Source organism: Plectropomus leopardus, chromosome 14 (genome assembly GCF_026936395.1).
Source record: "Plectropomus leopardus strain MGB_pleo_1.0 chromosome 14, ASM2693639v1, whole genome shotgun sequence".
Lineage (NCBI taxonomy): Eukaryota > Metazoa > Chordata > Actinopteri > Perciformes > Serranidae > Plectropomus > Plectropomus leopardus.
Window position 1 is genome coordinate 4,316,413 of NC_142189.1, and position 24,662 is coordinate 4,341,074.

The 24,662-nt window shown below is 36.5% G+C and overlaps 1 protein-coding gene across 6 annotated transcripts in view; it reads right to left on the reverse strand.

The window, feature by feature from the left end:
* larp1b (La ribonucleoprotein 1B) overlaps positions 1-24,662 on the reverse strand; it is a 36,854-nt gene that overhangs the window by 8,668 nt on the left and 3,524 nt on the right. Inside the window, exons 2-13 of one of the 6 annotated variants that reach the window (XM_088087804.1) lie at positions 23,512-23,573; positions 20,789-20,845; positions 18,995-19,226; positions 16,009-16,182; positions 14,385-14,510; positions 13,127-13,295; positions 10,521-10,665; positions 9,493-9,670; positions 8,569-8,735; positions 7,797-7,865; positions 6,565-6,924; positions 812-923 (exon numbers count right to left, since the gene is read on the reverse strand). In XM_088087804.1, the coding sequence (XP_087943930.1) occupies positions 812-923; positions 6,565-6,924; positions 7,797-7,865; positions 8,569-8,735; positions 9,493-9,670; positions 10,521-10,665; positions 13,127-13,295; positions 14,385-14,510; positions 16,009-16,182; positions 18,995-19,226; positions 20,789-20,845; positions 23,512-23,573 (1,851 nt within the window). Of the gene's footprint in view, positions 1-811; positions 927-6,564; positions 6,925-7,796; positions 7,866-8,568; positions 8,736-9,492; positions 9,671-10,520; positions 10,666-13,126; positions 13,296-14,384; positions 14,511-16,008; positions 16,183-18,994; positions 19,227-20,788; positions 20,846-23,511; positions 23,574-24,662 lie in introns of all 6 variants that reach the window. The other 5 variants (XM_088087805.1, XM_042500398.2, XM_088087807.1 and 2 more) reach the window with 5 other exon arrangements.

Consider the following 24,662-nt stretch of genomic DNA (forward strand, 5'->3'; position numbering starts at 1 on the left):
CTATTTTCATTGAATTAAGTTTGAAACCAACATCAGTGCTAATCATAAATATTAAATATTGATTAATCTTCTGAATTCTGACCCTTTAATGCCAGGTTTCTGTTATGATGCCACTTTTTTCATGATGAAAAAAAGATTTATTTCCTATATAGTGAATGCAAACCTTTTTTGTTTTTTTTAATCATCACAGCCATGCACATGAAAATGATTTGCAGCCGCATTGACGGTGACAGTGCACCTGGTGGAAATAACATGCATTTTCTCCATACGCCAAATGACATCACCAGGTGGAAAATAGTAAAAATGACTAATTCCAAGGCAAAAGCCCAAAATGACACCCAGAAATAACGTAATGCATGATTTATACTTCGTTGGTTGTAGGATTAGAAATTTCAGTTTGAATGGGTTTCAATGGAGCATTTCTTGCACTTAACAGTCTGAATGTAACTATTTAGTTTCCACAGTGTATTTTGGACTTATTGTAGGAGCTGAGCTGGAAATTCAAAGATTAAACAAAAATACACAATTTTGCCAAACTTTATGCCATATGCATGAACACAGCCAAAATTATTAAAAAAAAGAAGAATGAAAAGTGCGTAAAATGCACCAAACAGTCACTAAGGGTTAAAATCAAAGTAAACAACAATCTAATGCACATTTTCTTCACAAAAGTTGTTGAATTATGGTTGCAAAAATGTCAGAAACTACAAACTGACATGACATAAAGAGATGTTTCCAAGAAGGTTCAAATGCAGCAAACAGGAAGTTCAGCTGGTGTGAAGCCGACTTCAGGGCGGCTCAACAAACACACCTGGCATGAGAGGAGGTGGGACTTCCTGGTTGGTGTCGACGGGCACTTTGGGTGTGAGAGTTTCAAACTCATCTTTACTGATGACGTTTAGCTTCTTGAAGTTTTCCTGGTCCTGCTGAGAAACACAAAGAAAACATTTCTTTATTAGTCCCTAAAGAGGAAGTCCATTCTTTTACTCTGTTGTTATAATTTCACATCATACACACACACACACACACACACACACACACACACACACACACACACACACACACACACACACAAACACACACACACACGGCCAACTCTGCAGTGCAACCGCAAAACATGAACTGGCACGTCTCCAGCTACCAGTCCACACTGCGTATTTGGGTCACACTTGAACTGGTGACCTTCCGGTTCCTGAGCCGTCCCCAAAGACCGAGCCACCGCAGAAACATTATGTACAGTTAAAAAAAGAGTAAACACATTTTTGTTTTTTTGTCACACACATAACACTGCACAACCACTTCAGCAGAGGGTTCAGAAGTAAAAGCTGAAGCCCTGAAAAATGGGCATATCATGAATATATACTGATACTAAGTACTGCTAAATACATTTTAAATGTCTACATAACATTTCGATCTTGTATATATTTATTTTTTCAAACTTAATCAGTTTATTTAACAGTTAAATTTAAGTTTACATTGCCTGGTTAATCCTTTTTTCATTCTAATCATTTAATCAAACTTAAATAAAATTTTTCTGTAAAAGTACTTATTTTTAAGCATGTTTTAACCCTTTGAAAACTGAGCAAACATAAGAAGAAGGCAATGGAAGAAGAAATTACCCAATAATTAGTTGTGAGTACAAGAAAAACACCTGAAAATTTGTAATAAATAAATAAATAACTTTAAAAGTAAAATAAAGTTGAAAAACAAAACAAAACAAGAAAATGGCCTGGAAAAGTGCTTTAAAATATAATAATTTTAATAATTATATAGTTTTTTTCCCTTGTAATTTTTCTATAGCTTTATTAAAATTGATTTTCTAAATCTCCTAATTTTTGAAACATTGATTAATACGTTGCTTATAGCCTTTTTTTCTCATGTTTTTGAAAGAAATCTCACCAATTTGCTCAGGGTTCAAAGGTTAAAATACTTATATATATATCTGACAGCAAAGACAGTGATGTTTCTCTGGATTTAACCTGTTTAAACTGATAACAGCAGCTTGGTGGTAAAAATACGCGATATGCCAGCGGCCGCAGCTTTTAAAGCTTGTGTGACTCGCAGCAGATGTGCAGCGTACTTCGAACTTTACACGTCAGCCACAGAAAAGAAAAAAAAAAGTCTATCGTCCTTCGTGTGTGTGTGTATTCAGGCGTGACTTTTCCCACATGTGGCGACATCACCGACAACCTTTGAACCTGACAAATGAGCTGACGACGCCGAAAACTCGCTGTCAACAACGACTGTCATTCAGCTTTCAAACTCTTTGGGTCGTCAAACGTTTACAGTGTAAAAACACTTCTGAACCTTAATATATATACTTAATTTGTAGTTTTATTAACATTTTAATGTCACGTTTTTTGAAGGCTGGAGTTAGTGTTACAATATTACAAGTGAAATGTGCAAAAAGCTGTTAAAATATCAAATATTGTTAATGACAGACTACTGTTTAAAAAGTAGAGTTAAGCAACACAGAAAAAAGAAAGTCAAATATAACTTGCATAAACACAGATTAAGAAGCATCGTAAACAAACAAAATCTTGCTTTTAATTATTTATTATTTAATTATTATTTATTTCATTATTTTGTGTTGCACTTCTTTTATTGTGAAGCACTTTGTATGAAAAGTGCTCTATAAATAAAGTTTATTATTATTATTTTATCTGTTTTTATCATGCATTTGGTCGTGTGTGTGTGTGTGTGTGTGTGTGTGTGTGTGTGTGTGTATTTGTCGACACGTAATCTCGCAGACCGATCAGCCAAATATTTTGTGTACACAAACTGCACATACATGCCTTTATGTGCAAGAAATCATGAAAGAAATAATAAAATGAGACGCGTCTTACTGACTGTTTTGAGTCTGATGCAGTCTGACACATTTTGGCTTTTGTTATGGCTGAAAAAGTGACACCAATTTGAAAGTTTGGTCTCATTTTTTAGCGATTAATTCCAAAATGTTAAGATCCATCAAAGTTTGACACATTACGGCATGAAACAGTCAACTTTTATTATCTCCACCTGCATGCAGGCGCAGTTTTGCAGCCCAATTTTGTAGACTTGCAGATTTGGTCATTTTTCTTTTACGTCTGTGCTTCTACCATAAGTAGGGTATATAGTTAAATGGTTTATTTTTTTTTATCCGTTTTAATTGTTTTTATTGTAATTTCCTGCTTTGTTGAGCTGCAGCCTACAGACAGAATTACAGATGAAAGTGCATTTATGAACAGCATGCATCACAGATTTATGGCTGTGTTTCATCTATTTAAAATAACTAATCCTGATAATTATACTGCATCCTTATTAAACACACAGTGCCTGTTAGCAGGAGAACTTAATCAGCTCTGTGCAACATGCAAAGGCTTCTGGGACGCCTCTGAAACGCACGCCGCGTCACTTCTGCTGGAAATTTAAAACTGTCTTGAGTTCTGTTGACTTCCCTTTACCGTTTCTAAAAACACACTTTTATTTATGCACTGATTTAATGCCCTTTATATCTATATTTATGTATATGTACTTGTTTTTCTGTCTCTTGTCATCTCTTATCAACAGCAGATTATTGCTATCATCTGATCTTTTCCATGAAAAATACCTTGAACTTTAAATGTTATTTTCCTTTCAACTTTCACTTCACACTTCCTGAACTAATGTTGCACTTTCATTTCACTAAAAGCTGCGTTGAGAGGAGGGAAAATAAATCAGATTTTGTTTCATTTAAATCAATCACAAGTGATCAAAGTTTTCAATCTGCTGATGTAGTTTGTGATATTTTAATGAAGGATACGTGTGTGTGACTGTACCTGAATGATAAAGAGACACTATATAATAATGTAGCTGTTATAAAACTACACTGTGTATTGATCCTGCACCATAAAATATTGCTAAATAATTCTTTGATTAAATGAAGGTTGCATAACGCAGTGTAACCTATGGACAGTGTTACTACCATCGTGTTTCTGCAGACGAGGCGTCTTTCCAAGAAACAGGTCACTCAGTTCTGGAAGCAGCTGTGTGACACACATGTAGTCGTGCATGTGTGTAGTGTGCGATAAATAGTCGTTTATTTTTGTCCCCCTGTACAGCATGAGATTTAACAGCTCTGTCATAAAGACTTTATGTCAAAGTGCTCAGTAGCTGAGCTTTAAGGAGGCGACTGAAACCGAAAACTGGAGAGAAATCAGCCGGAGTGCTTTTTGTGTGTGTGTGTGTGTGTGTGTGTGTGTGTGTGTGTGTGTGTGTGTGTGTGTGTGTGTGTGTGTTAAAAAAAGGTTTCAGTGTTTTTACAGACTGTGTCAAAGGGCACGATGCCAAAAAACCCTCTGACCTGCTCTGATCAAATGTCAGCCTGCTGCTTCAGTTAAGACTCCTGATTTTTACCTTAATAATCGAAAAGTATTTTTTTTTAAATCCATCTCTGTCAGACTGATGGCAGAAGGCTGCCAGATTTCCATTGGCAACCTTTTAGAGAAACTGGCAGCATTTTTTTGGCCTTTGGTTGTCGACCACTTTTAAACAAGAGCCGTTTTCACAGAGCGATCACGAAACTGAGCCGCTGTAAAGTCCCTTCTTTATACCTCTTTTGCTTTTTTACACATTTTAGGAAGGGATCCTCCTGAAAGACATTTCAGTCATTTTTGAAGCTCTAGTTGCATCACGACTGCACGACAGTCATAAAATGATGTTTTCAGGAAATGTTTTGATCTCAGTCTGTACAATAAGAAATAAGAACATCATGTACGTGGAAAATAAAAGTTCCTACAACATCAGAGTGTGTAACTGTGCCCGGCGGCTCGGCTGTTTGTTTTTAACTGTGGACACAGTGACCCGTCAACCCACAGCAGCGAAAAACTGACAAAAAAATTCAGTGGCCAACAACATGGCTGCTAATTCAATAACAGGAAATGAATCATGTTTTGCAACGACCAGAACAATCCAGTTTACTGACTGCTGGACGCCAACATTTACAAAGCACCTCTGCTTTTATGTTAATTAGTCGCCTTTTTTTTTCCACAAAAAATGTTTATTTTGCTCTTCATAAGCAGCAAATTTAAACACTTATAAGCATTTTATTGTGGCAAATATATCATTCTTAAACTTTAATTTTAAATGTCTTAATAAGAATCTTATGAAACCGTTAACACAACTATTGATATTATTTAACAAATGACAAATAACAAAAAACTTGCTCTGATATCACTTTTATATATTATGTATTTATTGTATTTTATTATATTTCGTGTGTAAGGTTGCAGCATATTTTATATATTTTTGTCATTAAATGTTTTATAAATGTAATTGTGTTTAATGCATCTGATGTTCCAGTCTGTTTCTCCTGAATGCAGCATGAATTTCTTTTCTGGGACAATAAAAGACACTGAAATCTGCTTATTTGCCATTTTAATTAGTTACACAATCTGCTAAAATAATATCTCTAAGATAATATGTTTCTTATTAATATGTTTCTGTATTTATAAAATTATTATTTATTAAATTTTTTACAATCTGCTTGCGTAAATTTCTGTAAAAGCAAAAAACAAGCCATTTTTCCCAAAATATATAATATTAATATACTTTTAAGGGCTGAGACCTAAAACTGAAAAATTGTTGTAATAAACATGAAACGTGAGCACGCTGTCTCGTGCTGGCAGCTGCCTGAGCGTGACACTGTGTTTGTTTCATGTGTGCACAGAACAGCACTTCTAATGTTTTCACTGTTTTTTTAGTTTTTACTTTGTTTATGTTTCACGTTTAACTTTGTATTTTTATGCTGCTCTGCTTGAAAAACAACAAAAAATATAAAAATATTTTTTTCTCTGAATGGTGCAATACTGTGACGACCTGCTTGTTCAAACGTGACTGTGAAACACGTGTTTGGTGTTAATTTCAGTTCAGGATGTCTCTTTTTTACTGACAGTGCTGTTTTTCAACTCGCTGTGACAAACCTGCTCAGACACGTTTGGCTCCTTTTTTCTTTAATTAACTGTCAATCCAAAGAGAGACAGACTCACTGAAATATAGTCCAAATATGCAGATATTTAGGAAAAAGTATGCTAATAACACTGGATCCAAGTTGTGTTTACGGACACGGAGAAGACGAGTCTGTCACTTTCACACGATCAAAAAACTGAATAAACATAATTCACAAATTTATAGTGAAGTATGACCTGAGATCATTTAGATGCAAAATTGTGGACGATGATTAAAATTTACAAAAAAAAAAAATGGATACCATCTTCTGCAAGTATCTTTATGATTGAGATGCTTTTATTTTATTGTTGTTTTTATTGTTGATTTAGTTTGTATCTGTTGTTTCTTTTCTGTAAGGAACTTTGTAACCTTCTTAAGAAAAGTGTTAAGAAAATAAAGGCATAAAAATAAAGTTTACAATAATAATGATGAGAATTATTAATATTATTATTTCATGTGCAGGTGCTTTTCTGATTAAAAAAAGGTCAAATTCAGGGATTTAAGGATTCTAAATGAGGACAAATCTAAATATAAAAACACATCTAATAGCTGCAGTTTAAACTTTGGTACTTTTCGAGAGTATTTCTCTCTTTTTCTTACCTTGCTGCACTCCACCTGCTCCGCTCCCTTCCACAGGTCCTGCTCGTAGTAGAACAGCCCGTCGTTGATGGCTTTGGCGAGGTCGGCGGTGAGCTTGGCGCGGGACTCGTGGTTGCCCGTGCGGTCGCCACCGGGGTGCTTACGTAGATACGGAGGGGTCTGGGTGACGATGAGGATCTTGTTGACGTCCTGGTCGTCCAGCTCGTAGTCCGAGTCGTCCTCGTCCGACCAGTCGGTGAACTTGTTTTTCCTGGGCGCCATCTGCTCCATTTCTTCGTCGAACAGGAAGTCCAGCTCCTCCTGGTCGGGCTCGGCCTGCGGTGGAGGCTGGCGGCTGCGTGGAGAAGCTTCGCTCCGCCCCTGGAACGACACAGTGACATAAATTAACGGAGGAACGGACAAGAGGAGCTTTAAACTGCAGCACAGCATGATGAGAGTTTGAAAAATGTGTGATTTAATAAATATTTAGGGATCAGAATCAGAATCCGGTGATATTGCCAAGAACATTTACACATACAGGGAGTCTGACTCTGTGTTTTCATGCAAAAAAAATGAACATAGACGAAGAATAAAAATATAGTAATTAAGTAACTTTAAGTAGAATAAGACATAAGACATAGAGACAAGATAAAAATAAAGAACATAAAATGTTTGTAAAAAGGTGCAATGGAGGAATTGGACAGTTGTGCAAAAGTCAGAGCTGCAAAGATTATGATGATAATAATAATAATAACTGATATGATCATTATTATAATTGGTACTTCATGTACAGTCATGATACCATGCTCAGAACATTATCATCTTTCCTTATTAATGAAGCCAAATATCTCTTTTTAATATCCATCTTAAATTTTACATTGATTCTTCAGTTAGCTGGACTTTAGCGCATTTAGGCCACGTTTAGACGAGAAGAGCCGGACTAAAAACTGCATTTTGCATTTTAACATTTGTAAACTTGTACTTCTTTTAATGTCTGGGCTCCAGTTTACAAGCTTTGAATAGCTTATCATTTCACACGTCTTATTTTACTTAAAATCGTGTTTGTATTTTTAACAACTCAGTGAATAAACAATAACAAAACAAAGTTAGAAGGTGAAAAACAAATAAAAAGAAGTATTAAAAAGCAGTATTAAATGTGAAAAATAACATGAGACTCTGAGTGAATGAAAAGAGGAGGCGAGGCAGAGGAGGTGAAGTTTAAAAACAGCTACTGAGAGCAGTAAGTACTCAACTGCAGAGGGGAGGTCGGGTTGGAGCGATGAGGGAGGAGAGTCGACGACACACACATCATCACTGACATGCTGCCGACCGAGAAGGTGAGGACACAAACAGAGACAGGGACAGGAGGAAACCACAGAGGACGGAGGACATGAAGAGGTTATGAGAGACAAAAAAGGGGGATGGTGGACAGGATGAAAAATGGAAATTAAAAGCCTGAAATATCTTCGGCTTTAACCCTTTTTAGACCTGAGCAAACTGGTGTGACGTAGCTCAAAATCAGGTAATGACCAATAAGCAAGGAGAAATGACCTAAAAATGACCAAACAAATTTGTAAAAAGTACAAAAAAATAACCTGCAAATTAGAAAAAAAGAAAAAATTAAAAAACAACAACAGTGAAATTGCCTGAAAAAATGGCTTAAAATAATAATTATTTATTTATTAAATTTTTTTTGATTGTTTCGTTTCATCTGAAAAAAATACTATTGGCGTCTGTATGAATGATGCAACATTCACTTCTAATTTATTTTGTATTTTATTTTTTCTCTCCCACTTTGGTGTTAAAAAAGAAACAGAAAATGATGAAGGTATGCTGTGCTGTATAATGTGCACTAATTTTCTTTACAATAAAAAATTAAATAATTATGATAATAATAATAACTCTATATGAAACCAATTTGCTCAGATTTCAGAGGTTTAAATGCTTGTGAAGGCGTCTGAACGCAGCACAAGAAAAGTGATGTCGATCCAGGTTCCAAAGGGTTAATTTAAACTCCAGCTGTACCTTTCCGGAGGGCTGTCGGTGGCGTTTCTCCACCTGGATCCAGGCGTCGGGGTCGGGCTGGGGGTCGTTTTTGGCGGGGAGTGACTCCTGACTGGAGGAGCTGGGTTCAGCTGAGGAGTCCTGAGGCTCCGCAGACTCAGGAGGAGTCTTCTTCACAGGCGATGAAGCTGAAACATCACACACACACGCACACACACACACACGCACACACACACCCTTCAGCACAGCTTTTAAAATCACACATCACACTGTCAGCTCACATTTAGCTGCAGGAGGTGCTGAAGATGAAAAAGACTCTGTGTCTTAAAACTTTGTCAACAATAAATGTGATTAAAGTTTACATGAATATTTGTATACTGACTAACAGCAGCTGTACTCGCTTGTATACTGTATTTATGTAACTGTATGTTTTATCTGAGGGAATATTGCACCTAAGTACTGAGGATGAACGAGTTGTGTGAGAGTTTATAAATGGATGTTTTGACATAGGTTTTTTTAAGTGGATTCTTCGTTCACTGTGGAGGCGAAAAAACAGATGACAAAAACAGTTTTCTTCACAAATTCAACGTCACACGCGGTGAGATACTCATATGTAAATCATCATTTGGGGGGTGAAGTACTCCTTTAATAAAGTTCAGCAGGTATCAGAGGTAAAAACTTTGTTTTTCTGACAGTTATTGGCAGAATGTGAAGCTTTATTACACTAAAAAAAGGACAAAAATGCAAAAAAAAACAAAACAAGTTGGGGGTTTTAGACTGTTAGTTGGACAGAATGAGACATCTGAGGAGGCCAAATTGCATTAATCAAGAGAAGAATTTGCAGAGAAGAAGAAGACGAAAGATGGTCAAAGAGGAGAAGAAGATTATGAAGAAGGTCAGAGGAGGAGGAGGAGGAGAGGAGGAGAGGAGGAGCTGAATACTGACCGGAGTTTGTGGAGTTGAGGGTCTGTCGAGGAACGAACTCGGGACAGTTGATGAGCTGCGAGAAGTCGGTGCGAGGGGAACCCACGACGGTGGGGGTGGGGATGGGCCAGCGCTCCGGGTCGGTTTTACAGCGAACCTTATCGTCCACCAGCTCCACCTCTTTGCTGCTCTTCAGAGCCTGGAAATAAAATGATTCATCAAATTTAAAACAAAAACTAAGAAACACAGTTTCCTGTCTCTGCATCCCAGAGTGAAGCCAGAGCCAAACCATTATTTACAGAGCTTTTATTTTATATTATTTCAATTCATTAACCCTGTAAAACCTGGTTAGACATCAGTTCTCTTGTGCTGCGTTCAAACGCCTCTCACAACCTATTTTACCCTTTAAAACCTGAGCAGATTTGATTGATTTCTTTAAAAAAAAACCTGGGGAAAAAGGCAAAGAACAATGTGGTAAAAACTGTCCCACAAACTGCAAGAAATTAGCAAAAGGTGACTCAGAAAATGACCTGAAAATTAAATTTTCAAAGGAATTCTGAGGAAATTATTTGTTTTTAAAAAGGAGGAAAATGTCCACAAAAATACATTTATAATTATTATTTTTATATGATTAAATTGTCACAGAAAGAAAATGATACATGATTTTTTTTCTTTTTTTTTGCATTTCATTGGTAATTTTCTTTTTAACTTTTTACTTATTTCTTGCTATTTTTGGGCCATGTGTTATTAAGTTGCTCTGCCTTTTTCCCATGTTTTTTTTTTATTTTTTTAAATAAAACCCATTTATTTAGGTTTCAAAGGGTTAAATATGCAACAATTTCTCACAGATTATCAGTGAGTTTCTATTTTTCTTCTCATGTGATTTTTTCTAATTACGGGATTAAAAGCAAACACAGAACTGAAGGCGTCAGGTGTCGTGTGATCTTTGTGGACCAAAGAAACAACCTGGAAACAAGCGTCTGATATGTGACTGACGATGAGGACATGACGATGGACATGACGATGAGGACGTGACGATGAGGACGTACCTCCATGATGAGGCTGAGGTCCATGGTGAGGGCCTGCACTCTGTGGAAGCTGGCGATGAGGGAGATGGGGAGGAAACCCTGCGCGTCCATCTTTCTCCTCAGGAAGAAGTCTCGCTCCAGGTTGTGGAGGCTGAAGTAGTACTCACTGCAGGAGGACAACGTGATGCATTTAGTGATCAAATAAAAGCTCGTAAATTCGTTCAATCGGGACTTTAAGGGGACGTGCAGCAACTTTGACTCTTACGCCGTCTACCATTCAACCTGCAGACATCTGTGGCCCTCACACGGTTTTCCTAACTGAAAAGTGGGTTTGTCTGTTTTCATGAGAGGAGACCAGCATTTGTTCTTAATTGGGCTGTCAGTGTTAACCCCGAGGGCCCGCTTTAATATCACACACACTCATATCGCTCTGTGCACAAAATGCAGTTTTCAAAATATTATACATGAATATAATTTTCTACTTTCATTTAGTTAATTTCTTTTAACCAACATCAGTCCTGATCATAAATATCAAATATTCATTAATTTTCAGAATTTTAAATGCCAGGTTTTTGTCATGATGCCACTATGTTTTTGGATGAAAAAAAAACAAACATTGAATTATTTTTTAAAATACTACATGCAAAGTAGATTTAAAAAAATAGCATCACAGCCTGGGATATGTCAGTCATTTGCAGTAACACTGATTTACAAAATCACATTGATTTTTAATTTTTTGTGCAGTGTCAAATACTCACACAAAATTAGGCTATAAAAAATACTATACATTAACATGATTTTCTACTTTCTAGTTTGTTTTTTTTTTACAAACATCAGTCCTAATCATAAATATCAAATACTCAGTAATTTTCAGAATTTTAATCCTTTAAATGCCATAATTTTGCATTTTAGATAAAAAAACACAACAAATGTATTATTTTCAATATACTACATGCAAAGTACATTTTTTAAAATTCATACAGCCTGGGACATGTCAATGATTAGCAGCAACATTGATTGTAACAGTGCACCTAGTGGAAATAGCAGCAAACAAAATACACAATCTTGACAAAATGTATGCCATATGCACTAACACAGCCACAATTATTTTAAAAAATGAAGAATTAAAAGCGCTTAAAATGCACAAAACAATAAAAAAAATAAAAAAGGTTAAATAAAGATTTATATTTGATGCTACAGACATATTTTGGTACTGTATGTTGTATTAGTATTGCGGTTCGCTGGCCAGCTGTTGTTTATGACAGAGAGCAGCAGACGGTTTATGTGCTGATGTGAAACATCATTTTATTACTCCTCTAAATGTTCTTGTAACACACAATGATGTAGAATCTCCTGACCGGAAACCCAGATCTGTAGATGGAAAAGCTCTCTGTCTCGCCAAGTCACAGCACTTAAAAGTCACCACACACACACACACACACACACACACACACACACACACACACACACACACACACACACACACACACACACACACACACACACACACACACACACACATGTCAGTGCGTGGAGCTCAGCCTGCAGGCGGTGGACAGTCCTTGATTCATGTGGAGAAACGCCGGCTGAGTGAGCAGCCTGAATAACGCTGAAGGAGACGAGAGAGGAGAAGACAAGAATGTCTCCCTCCTCCCTGAAACACAGTTTTTTTTTTTTTTTTTTTTAACATTTCCTCGTGCAGTCCTGCATATAATTCATCCCCTGTCCCCTCCGAAGCACTCAGACTATTTTTAGGCGTCCACCTCACCCTCCACTATTCTGAGTCTGCTGCTGCAATGAGGCCAGAGCTGTCAGTCACACACAGAGGACACGCTGCCCCCTGCAGGACGCAATCAACCCAGAGGACATCACTCTCCGCACACGCAGGGTTCACTTCTTATCAGTCACTCTGACTGACTCAGACCTGCTCCGTACCAACCAACCTTCACCTGTTTGACTTCGCCGAAGGTGGACGTTAAAATACAACTTTGACCTTTTGTCGTGTTTTGTCGTTAGATCGATAAATCCCTTGGGTCAAAATGTCGTTACCTTTAACCCCCTGGATTGACATCAGTTCTCTTGTGATGCATTCAGACGTCTTTCACGAGCATTTTAACCTCTGAAACCTGAGCAAACTGTCGTTTTGTGTTTTTTTTATACATGGGAAAAATTCTAATGAGCAACTTGAGGAGAAAAGTTTTAAAAATGTATAAACAAAAACAGCAAAAGGAGAAAAGAAATTGAAGTTGCCCTAAAATTTACAGATGGTAGGCAGGATTATTACATATTTCCCCCCCCAAAAAAAGGAAAAAAATGTCCAAAAAATAGATTAAATAAAATTACGTTTAAGAAAGAAAACAGAATTTTCTTTAAGTATTGTTTTCTTTTTTTATTTATATATTTTAATGTATTTTTCCTTTTTTGATTTTCTCTTTTTTGTTGCTTATTTTAAGGTAATTTTCTTGCAACTTCTTAATAATATTTTAAAGAAATCAAGCCAATTTGTTCAGGTTTTTAAAAGATTAAAGAGCCAGTTAAAACTACATGGCTCAGGCCTCTAATGCAGACCTCCAGAGCCCCATGAAGGGTTTCAAAGGGTTAAAAAAACTGAAAAAGAAAATACTCACATTTGGCGTTTGATGTATTCTTTAAGAAGCTTTTCATCCACTGTGTACATCTGGACCTTGTTGCCGTCGTCGTAGTAGTAAACCATGTTGGTGCCGAACTCTGAGGGGACCTGAACGGAGCCGTCGGACGACTGACCGTCCCGGAAGCTCTGAGAATATTCATAACGTCCTGAAAGAGCGAGACAAAAAGACAAGACACATGAGATAAGACACATGAGACAACATCACTCAGCAGGAGTGAAGATCATTAATACGAGTGACGACAGAAATTTAGATTCCTATACCATTTTTTTGCTTGTTTTTGCTTTGTTTGTTGCTTTTTTTTCCTGTTTTGTTAAGGTTTTTTATTAATGATTTGTCATACTTGTATATTTTTTGTGTTGTTGTATTTAGACTGTGAACGGCAACGTGGGACATAAAGGCCGAATTACTGAATGCTTTTTGGGAAACGGTATTACCATTAAATGGATTATAAGTAATGTATGTCCTGTCTTTATAAAAATATTAATAACAATAATAACTTTATTTATATAGCACCTTTAAAAACAGAGTTTACAAAGTGCTTTGACAAACAAGACAAAGCAGAGGCAAATAACAGAAAGAGAAACAATTACAGAACAAAAATAACAACAATAACACGTACCAATACAAGTAAATGCTATTCGGAGAATATTAGCCATAAACACAGAAATAATAATAACCCTAATAAAAGAAATAAACACGATCTGGGCAGAATAAAAGAATAAATATATTAAAATATGAAAAGATGAGATAAAATACAGACTAAAGTAGATTAATCAAAACAAATTAAAATTAAAATAGAATTAAAATAGTAGAATAAGTAAACCTGAAGTAAATAGAAATATGTTAGATAAATAAAAAGTTTTTAAAAAGAAAAGAGCGAAGCACCAATATGTTGTTTTCTGGTATATTCAAGTAAAGAAAAAATTATTACAAAGGCACTGGAGACAAAGTAGGCGGGTTTCTGTAGGCAGGTGAAGCCAAAAAGCAATAAGGTGCTCTTTGGTTAAAAAATGTGAAAATAATTTTAAAAAGGGGCAAAACTAAGCCAATCTTCTTATTATAAAAAGCTTTATTTTTAAGGCTAGTTCATGGTTCAACAGATAAAATTAAGCTTCGGGGCCAGGACTTCAAAAGCAGACAAAGACACATTAAACAAACAAGGAGCGTCCAACAAAATTAATCTTTTAAATTTAAAATGTTAACATGTTATAAAAAAGGAAAATAAAAGCCGTACCTCTTCCACGACCTCTCCCGCGCCCGCGACCTTTCCCTCGGCCTCGTATTCCTCCACGAACGCTCCCGCTCTCACTTCGGACGCTGCCGGTATCGTCCCCAAAGTCCCGCGGCTCTCTCCTCCAACCTGACGACAAGAAAACATGAAAGCTGAGCGTCAGATTGTAAAGATGCGTCACGAAGGATTTTCCAACCGAGAAAGTCCCGACAGTTTCGGGAACATTTTCTGAAAATATTCTAAACTCAGACAGAGGAGATGAACTACCCAGAACTTAATACAAAAAAAATACTTTAAGAGGTTTAGTCAAGTAAATAATCTAAATGAATGAAATTAGAGGAAGCTTTTTTATTTACAACCTTGAGATTATAGTTTTATAATTTTGTTCGTCATTTCTACTGTTTGTAACTAAGGTTGCAGCAGTATACTGGTTTCAGTGGAAACTGTGGTGTGAAAACTGACCTTTATCACATCATGTGCATTTGCTGCTTATCTACAATACTGAAATAAAAACACGACCAGACGGAGAATCTCACCTGCACGTTCACATCTAGTTTTTATCCCGATCGCCTCTCAAACTTTTTACACATCTGTCTATTAAAAGAGCTCTAAGTTTTATTATAATAAAGCATCTGATCAACCAGAAAAAAAAAAACCTTGTGACTAATAATAATTGTGTAATATTGTATACTGTTGTTATGAAACCATATTTCCTGCCATTGTGATTTTAATTATAACATTCGAAAATTAAATACTGTTCCAATAATCTGCAAATATTTATTTCTTACTGTGAATCAATTCATTGTTTGGGCCACAAAAATAGGGCAGAAAATGATAAAAAAAAAAAAAAAATGCTCAAATTATAACCTAATTACGACAAAGAAAAAAGTCAGAAAATCCTAATACTTGAGATTTTTTTAAAATGGCAGATTAATTGACTTAATTTTGAATTGAATTAAATTAACCATTAATTGAGAAAAACTGTGTTTGCTGAATTACAGCAGAGTACTGTGGATCAGAGGTGAAATGATCACAAAGTGTGTGTTCAGGTTTTCCTCCTGAAACGTAAGGTGTTATACATTTTTTTAAGTATTTTTTGTGTATTTGAGATTAAAGTAGAAAAAATAAGTAAAATAAGACATTTTTAATTTTTGATATTTTAAACAAATGCTAAAATTGGGTTTTATTTGAAACGTTTGACCATCTTACCACCTTTTTTTAAATAACTGCTGAGATGTGATTGTAAAAGTGTTCATAGATCTCATACGTTAAGTTAATGTGTCGAATGTTATCAGAAGTGAAGTGATGTGTTTACATTATATGCACTGTTCCCTATTGATGGCATAATAATGGAAAATGGTGAGTAATGAAAGCTGAGACATCAAACAGGCTTCAATCTGTCTGACGCAACAAAATTAAATGATTGTTTTGTTGATTTTTGTTTGAAAGAGCATTAAATTCGAACACAGCATGCTTTCATTGTGTCATGCATTAGTATGGAGGGAAAAGCTTGCAGAAACACAGATGTTGCAGGAAAATTGGTGAGCAAACATGAAGTGGAGGTCGAACAGCGAAGCAAAGAAGCAACAGACTGAAGGTGTGAACAGAAAACTGCGTGGCCACTTACTCCTGCTGCTATCATGCGCCCTGCTATTATGGAGTGTGTGATTGGGCGACACGGGGTCGGGTGAGTCGCTGTTGGGATCTGTGTCCGAGCGCGCCGAACCCCTGCCGTGCGTCTTGTCGCCGTCGTCCCGGGACGCTTCCTCCAGCGGCAGAGAAACCCACTTACGTTTGTTACCTGGCGATGATTGCAGACCGAAAACAGAGCGTGAAGAGTTTTGTTCCCAAAAAAATCCCACTGGAAATCCAGTTTGGAACAAATTCAATCATCAGTTTGTGGCTCTAAAATAAAGATCCAGCGTAATTCTGTCACTGAAGCAGCTTTAAAAGACTCATTTAAAGGAATAATTCGCCCGACAAGCGAACATTTGTGTGTCAATTTCTCGTTACGCTTAATTTGTGAAGGAAACTTTGTTTTTTTTTGATGCCTCCACCGTGAACCAAAAATCCCAAAACACTGGCGGTCTATCACTGCCTCCATCAGTATTTAGTTTGTGTTATTGTGTGACTTATGACTTTAACCCTTTAATACCTGGATCGACATCATTGTTCTTGTGCTGCTTTATTGTACTTTTTTTCCACCATATTACAAATTTTAATTTCATTTTTTAAACATAAACAGATAAATCTTCCTTTTATTTTTATTGTGATTTTTTTCTATTTTACAATTCAGTTCTTGAGTGTTGCAGTACTTTGCTTTATTATTTAATTAATTATTAATTATTATTAAAAATTATTATTTATTGTATGTTTAATGTTTGCACCAAAAAAAGAAAATTCCTTGTAAGTGAAAATCTACTTTGCAATAAATCTTTAATCATTTAATCTTTATATTGATCACCAACGTGCATGGAAAGGTTTGAATTCTTATCCAACTTGTCAGTTTTTTCACAGGTTTTTTTTGGCACAATACCTTAAAATATGTTTAAACAATAGATATTTATGCCATTTGTCTTATGCCATTTCTTGCAGAGAGTAAAATAAGATAAGATAAAACCTAATTTATCTCAAGGTAAATTTCTGTGCAGCAGTTTCAGTGCAAAGAGGGAGGAGTGCAAATATAAAAGTCTAAAAGAACAAAAACAATAAGATGCAAATCCAATATATATACTTTGCCAAAATTAAGTGACCAGTTAAAGTATGAAGCCACAGCCAGGAGGTGGTTAGCTTTTCTTAGCATTAAGACTGGAAACAGCCATCCTAGCTTTGTGCAAAAATTACAAAATCTGCCAACAAGCACCTTTAAAGCTGAACATGTTAAACAAACAGCATAAATATATTAATTAGTGAGCTTTAGAGGTGCTGGTAGGTGGATTTTGCCCCTGATCAATGGAGTTAGGCTAGCTGTTTCCATTCGTTTCCAGTCTTTATGCTAAGCTAAGCTAACCAGGTGCTGGCTGTAATGCAACACTGTACCAGATAATTATATCAGTTGATAGTTTTATCAATCTGTGCAACATTTCAGCAGCTTACAGCACACCTGAGTGACATAGTCCACCACGCACTGTCTGCGACAGCCACCTCAGCTGGCTGCAGCCACTCGAGACAATGGAGGACGTAAAAAACGTGAGAATGCGAAGCAATGGCACCACGTGGAAATCTCCCACGTGTCCAGACGGCACGTGTTTCCGACGTGTTTATCACTTACAAAAAAAACAAACTCATTTTAATCGATGCAACTTTCTGCACCACTTATGTGCAAGATTGCATCTCATGACTGTGACCCCAATCTGGAGTATTTATTTACGCTAAAAGTCTTTTTTTTTCCACCAATATGTGCATAAAAGTAAAGATTGATACCCAATAAAAAAAGCATTGAATAAAAATATTTATCTACATTTTGCAACCGACTTCAGACAGAACAGAGAGCACTGGAGTCAGAGAGCAGCGCACTCTGCTCCACTTACTGATGCAACAAACTCTCACCCCACTTTTATTTAGGAGCTGGACGTCTGAACATATTTGTTACAACTGAAAAAAAATATTTATTTTTTTTGTTATAGAAAGCCTAAAGTACCAAAAACCGTAGGGTAACAGCACCAAGGTGTCGATACCATTTTAAATTTTGGAACAAAACTCTTCACCTCCTCTCTGGTTTAGACAGTCGGGAGCGGAGGAAGTGGTGTTTCTTATAAGCCTCCTTTATATTGTGTCTGTAATTTCTTGTTTAAATGCCTATTAACCCTTTGAAACCTAAGAAACTGGTTTGATTTCTTTCAGAAACACGGGGTAAAACATAATGAGCAACTTTTCAAGATCTGCAAACTGCAAAAAAAGTAAAAGGTGAATAGGAAATTATCTGAAAAATAGCTGGGAGGATGAATACATACTGTAAAAAAAGAGAAATATGTCAACCTTTATATACTGAAAAACACTGTTATGATACAAATACCGTTATGAACTTTATTTAAGAAGAAAATATATTCATTTTTTAGTACTTTTTTTTTTTTTACATCTTATTGTTTTGCTTATTTTATGGTAATTTTCTTGTAACTTTTGACTCCTTTCTTGCATTTTTTTTTTGCATTTTTGGACCATATCTTGTTAAGTTACTCGTCACCCTCCTCCCTTGTTTCTGGAAGACATCAAGCCAATTTGCTCAGGTTTCAAAGTGTTAAAAAAGTTAGGAGCAAATCAGATTAAATGCAACATGAGATTATCAGAGCAGAACATGCATCACTCCGCACCAATCACGATCAGCAGAGTTATTGACGTGCTCCGTCTGCGCAGCAATCAAGGAATCAAATCACCGTCGTCCAGAGAAAACATTCATCTTCAGATAAAGTTTGAGTGGATTTTTTTTAAGTTCGTGGTGACATTTAAAATCTCTTAAATCATCACATGGAAGCTGTTATTAAAGTTGTTTATGGAAAAACATGCTGGAGATGAATCTTTTCAGAGAGGAAATCTGCGTCAGTCAACGTTTGATCTGCAGCTACGATCAGCTGATCAACATGCGTCACTCAGAGCGGAAAATAAAATCTCCTCACCCTCACCTCCCCTCTTCTTCAGGCCGGCGCTCTTGGCGTCCTGTCCCGCCTTCGACTCCCCGTCTTTGGGCAGCTCTCCAAGCGGGTCCAGCTGAGCCTCGTGGTTCTCTTTGCTCTCGCCGCCGTCGTGGCTGCTCTCTGACTTCCTCTCCGTCCGTTCCCTCCTCTTGTCCTTGTCTCGGCGCGAGGAGGGAGGCTTCTTCCCGTTGTTGTTGAGCACATTTTGTTGTTGCTAGGAGACGGAGAGAAAAGCTTATAATTATACTGTTGAAACATCATGTGGCATTTTTTATTCTTACACATTTCTATTCTTGTCCCTTGATGTTTTGAACAGAATCACGTTTTGTGTTTGAGTTTTTTCATTTATATGCTTTCTGTATAGTTTATGTTTATATATAATGTTCACATATAACAACAATGTAAATTAGGGGTCCACAGATTATCAGCCTGGACGATTATTGGGGACAATATTTAGCATTTTGCCGATTATCTGTATCAGTGTTTTATTTTAATGATCAATGATAAAATTAATATAAAAGAGCAAAGAAAGTGTCAGCATGGGAGGCTTTTTTTATTTATTCATTTTTTTCACTTGACTTTATTTAAAAAAAAATGTTTTGAACTTCCTGTATATGAATGTTTCGGTTTTGATTAAACATTTGCTAAAGGCATTTAAACAAAGCTTTGTATTGGAGTTTGTTATAGTCCAAATTGTACATATTGACAGAAATATTTTCATTTTTATTGTAAAAGCATATCCAAATGTCACTTATCGGTCTCATTAATTACTAATATTGGTATCAACATTGGACCTGAAAAAAAAAAAAAAATATCAGTAAAAGGTTGAAAAGTAAATACATGGTCTGTGTGTATATATATATATATATATATATATAGTTTAAAAATATTCAAATTATTAAAAAATGGAAACAGTAGTGGGATTCATTAAGTCTGCACTCCTTTTCGGACACGTCTGTATGTTTATGTATGTTTGCATGTTCATTCTTTCCTTTTCTTTGATTAAATAAATTTTAATTCAGTTCAATCCAATTCAGGTAAGACTGCTGATGCTCCCATTATCTTATTATGAATTGTCTTTTTATTATCTTGTCCTTTTTTGTTGCATTTTTATTGCGACGCACTTTGAGCTGCATCACTTCAGCGATGTTTTTGGACAAATGACGTTAAAGCACACCGTCTCCTGTGATACACCACTGTAACCGATCCAACACAAAATGTAAAAAAAGACATATTTTCATTGTTGTCCTTGATGTTTTACAGACCTGAATGTGTCAAATAGTTTTGTTGAAAAGAAAATATTCTTCAGGCACTCCCATACAAGCAGACACAGTGAAGGAGGCGGCAAGAAAAACTGTTTCACATCTATCAAAAAATTACTTGAATCTTACTTTTTCCTTCACAATTTTGCACCTTAAAGTTCCCTGAATTTAATGTGTGTGAAATCTATTGGGGTCTGAGCATCTCATTTTATTTTAGAGAAAAATTGGACACAAATTGTTTGGTTTTTTTAAAAATATTTTAACCAGGACCCTCAAACATTGCACCAAACCCTAAATGTTGCTTGATGCTTTTAGTGCTCCATCTAGTGAGCAGAAATCAGAAAAGCTCTTTGATAATCAAACAAGCACAAAACACTGAACTGAAAACTGAACAGTTTGTTGATTTAACTAACGTCACACACACACACACACACACACACACACACACACACACACACACACACACACACACACACACACACACACACACACACACACACACACACGTCAGTACCTCTTTGGCCAGTTCACCAGGTGTGGGCCAGTTTGTGATATCACTGAAATCACTTGACTGCAAAGAAAAAAGAGAGAAAGAAACAAAGTGAAATCATCACTTCACAACAAGTCGCACTCTGTCACCTGGACTCATTTCGGTTATTTTAACATCGCTCGTGGGTCAGGTGGAGTCCGAGTGGACTTCTGGTAGAAACCAGCGTGGAGGAAAAGGAGGTCAGTGCTCCGTCTGTGGGCAAACAACAACGATAAACAGTTCCCACCTCTGCGAACGTTGTAAATTTGGACAGCCTGATATGAGATCAAGGTTAGACAGACGAGGGTTACGGCTGCACTCGGAGAAAGTATAAAAACTGCTGTACTGATATTTTAAAACTTCGTTTTACAACAGGTAGTGCCCAGAAATTAAATACAAGCGTGATGGAACAAAATTCATCTTTTCTGCCTTTTCTCAAGATTATATTTGGGCATTTTTCATGTTTAAGTTAGTTAGTAGAAAGACATAAAATGAAAGAGAGAATGACGTGCAGCAAACGGCCCTCTGGACACTCTGCCGCAGTACATGTGCTTAAAGGGTCAGTTTATTCAAATCACAAAAAAATACTTCTTATTTTTAAACTATAATTAAAAGATGGCACAATGAAATATTACAACAACCTATGATCACTAAAAGCAGAACAGCAGCAGCTTAGAGTCAAATCTTTTCCTCATGAGGAGTGAAATTATGTCTCTTTTTTGGTCATATTTCTACATGTGTCAATGTTGTTGACAACCTTGTTTTCTTAAATAGAAATTATTTAGGTGTTTATTTAAAAAAAAAGAAGAGAAAGAAACATTGGAAATAAGTGAAGGGTTTTTATTTTGCTTCTTTGTTTTATTTTTGGGGCTACATTGAGATTTTCATCTGCTCTTAAAAATATATGGAAGTATATGATGGAAAAAATGCATCAAAGACATTTAAGAAATGTAATAAAAAAAATGAATAAAAGACAAAATAAAATGTTTTTAGTCTGCAGAGCCGGTCTTAAAAGTTAAAAAATCTCCCTTCTTGTCACCTGATGACATCTTAAAGTATAGATCAGCTTCAATGCTGATTTAAACTTATTATTAATGTATAAAACAGTATCAGAACACATAAATACTACAGATGCAGTTTTTTTGTGTCTGAATTTTATGTTTTGAAATGGGGATTCTGTTCAAACTTGGCAGGGAATTGAATTTGCCCTGTGGAGTTTACTTGTAAACAAACAAACAAACCTTCTGTTTACACTCAGTCTTTCTAACTGTAACAGCTTCAGTGTGTCCTTTATCTCTGTGGCACCTTTCCCAACAAAAAACCCACCAACATCTGACATTCTGGCACCCAAATTAATGAATTTGGATCTAAAACTAACCTAATTAGTTTGTAAAAATATCGTGTTAATGTTGTGGTAATGACTACAAAGATATGGGCCAGTCCGAACAGTGTGTGAGTACAGTGCAGCTTCGGTGTAACCCGTCACCTCTGACACGTGACTTTGACCATGTCAAAAATGTCGACGGGTTGCATTCTGGGTCAGCGGGTTATGATTTAAGTAAAACTCTACTTTCTGTGTTCACTGACAGCTGATAACACCTGTTTCACGTTTTTAAAATAACCATTACCTGTGTGAAGTCATTGAGACGTGTTCATTCAAATTCTTACTTTTCATTAAATTCACTCCCAACCATTAATTTAAACCCACTTCAGGGGAAAAACTGGTTGGAAAAGCAAACAAAACAGCCAACTTTAAGCAGCTAACGTTTGACTGGTGGCAGATGTTAATGTCACATCCTGCATGTCGCTGTCGCAGCCTGGCAGAAGTTACAGCGCTGAAATATGAAACACCAACAAGCATGTTGGTTTATTTACAGGTGAGACGCGGGAAACACAAACCAGCACTTACAACCTGGAATTAGTTTGCACTGAAAGCAAAATTAAAAACACATCAAATTCATACATAACATGGGGCATTAACATTTTGAAACCTGTGCAAAATGGCCCAAAAATTAGCAAAAAATTAGTAAAAAGAAAAAAATTACTGAAAAGTAAAAAAAAAAAGAAACTAAGTAAAGTAAAAAACAAACAACTGTAAAGTTCTGTGACATAATTTTAAATACATAATTAAGAGACTTAAAAGATTTGTTTCAAAAGAAGCCGAATTATAAACACATCTAATTCATAAATAAGCAAAGACATTAACCCTTTAAAACCTGAACAAATTGGCTTGATTTCTTTCAAAAATATGGGAGGTCAATGAGCAATAAACGGCCAACAATTACCTGGAAATTAGTATAATGTTACAAAAAAGACCTTCAGGCTGATTTCTTTTTTCTGTAAGATAATTTTAAACATAATGAGGAGAATTATAAATAGAAATTTCTGGAAAATTTGCAATAATTTTCCTCATCCTTGTCACCTTTTACTTGTTTTTTGTTGCCATTTGCGTGACACATCTCGCAAAGTTGCTTATTGTTTTTTCTTTCACTGATTCTCAGAGGATGAAATGATTGTGAAAGGAGTCTGAATGAAGCTCAAGAAAACTGATGTCAATCCAGGTGTTAAAGGGTTAAAAAAGTCAACCAAAAAAAGTGGCAACGCCTGCACCTGCCAGACAGTATTTCGACACTCAATGTTTGTGTCATCTAACAGACAAACTTTGGGGAAAAAAAACAACAAATAACACAACAGTAAAGAATATTTACCTTGCTGGATTTTCTCGTTCTGGGCTTGCTGGCACGGACCACTTTCAGAGCGTTTTGTTGATCTGCAGATACAGAATCAATAAGTGACATCATCATACTTGACAGGACAACGTCTTTTTAATCCCTTTTTGGCAACAAGAATCAAACAACCCCAGCAAGCTGGTTGCTCAACACCGGAGTAAAGAGTTAGCACTCTTGCATGCTCTGCTGTGCAGCTTTGGGGATTTCTGTCAGAGCAGAATGAATAAATACCCTCCCCTACCCCGAGGGACCGAGCCACTGAACGAGTTGAAGGTGTTTTGTGTACAGCCAGCGGCGGTATGCGGCTGCTTCTCCGCAGGCAGCTGCACGCTGGGAGTGGCCCGCTGCAGCCTGACAGCGCCTATCGCTCTGCAGAGGACGGTGGGATTGATAAGAGGCGCGGGGCCGAGGCTCCGACATGAATGGGTGTATGCTCAGGCGAGCCTGCAGACGTCCACCCTCCTCGGAGCTGGTTGTACAGTAACACTTGTAAAATGATGCCTGTGCTCTCGTCAGAGTCGAATATAGCTCCCCCTGGACTCCCTGAGCTCTGACACACATTCACGGCTCAAACTTGGTCCGGCTCTGCCAGTTTAACAAAGCTGCTGTTTTATTTGGATCACGTTTAAACACACAAAGGTCACCGTGAGAATGAAGCGGCCGTCTTATTAACACATTCTTACATGAGATGTCAGCTGGCTTGTTCCTTTCAACATGTAAAACAGCACTGAAATGGTTAATAAGTAAGCTGATCAGTTAATCAAATTCTGATATCCAATAGTCAATTATTAAAGGGGGAATCCACACGTTTACTATTAAACTCAAGCTCAAGGGGGTCGCAAGACAGATGTAAAACAGATGTATTAAAATGTAAGTAGGGAGAAGTCTGCAAATCCTGAAAAATCCTACATTTCCCATAATGCAACAGTGTCTTCCATTACACCCGCCCTGCCTGATAAAGGTCCTCCAAACTCCACAACCCCGAAACTGAGACGCAGACTTTTTGTTTTAAATTAAAAGTCTCTTTTTGAAACCAAAATTAACGTGATGACATCACTATGACATGGTGTTGTCGCCGCAGTATTTCGGTTCTTGTGTTGTTGGTTTTTTCTTTGATTTCCATTTGGTTT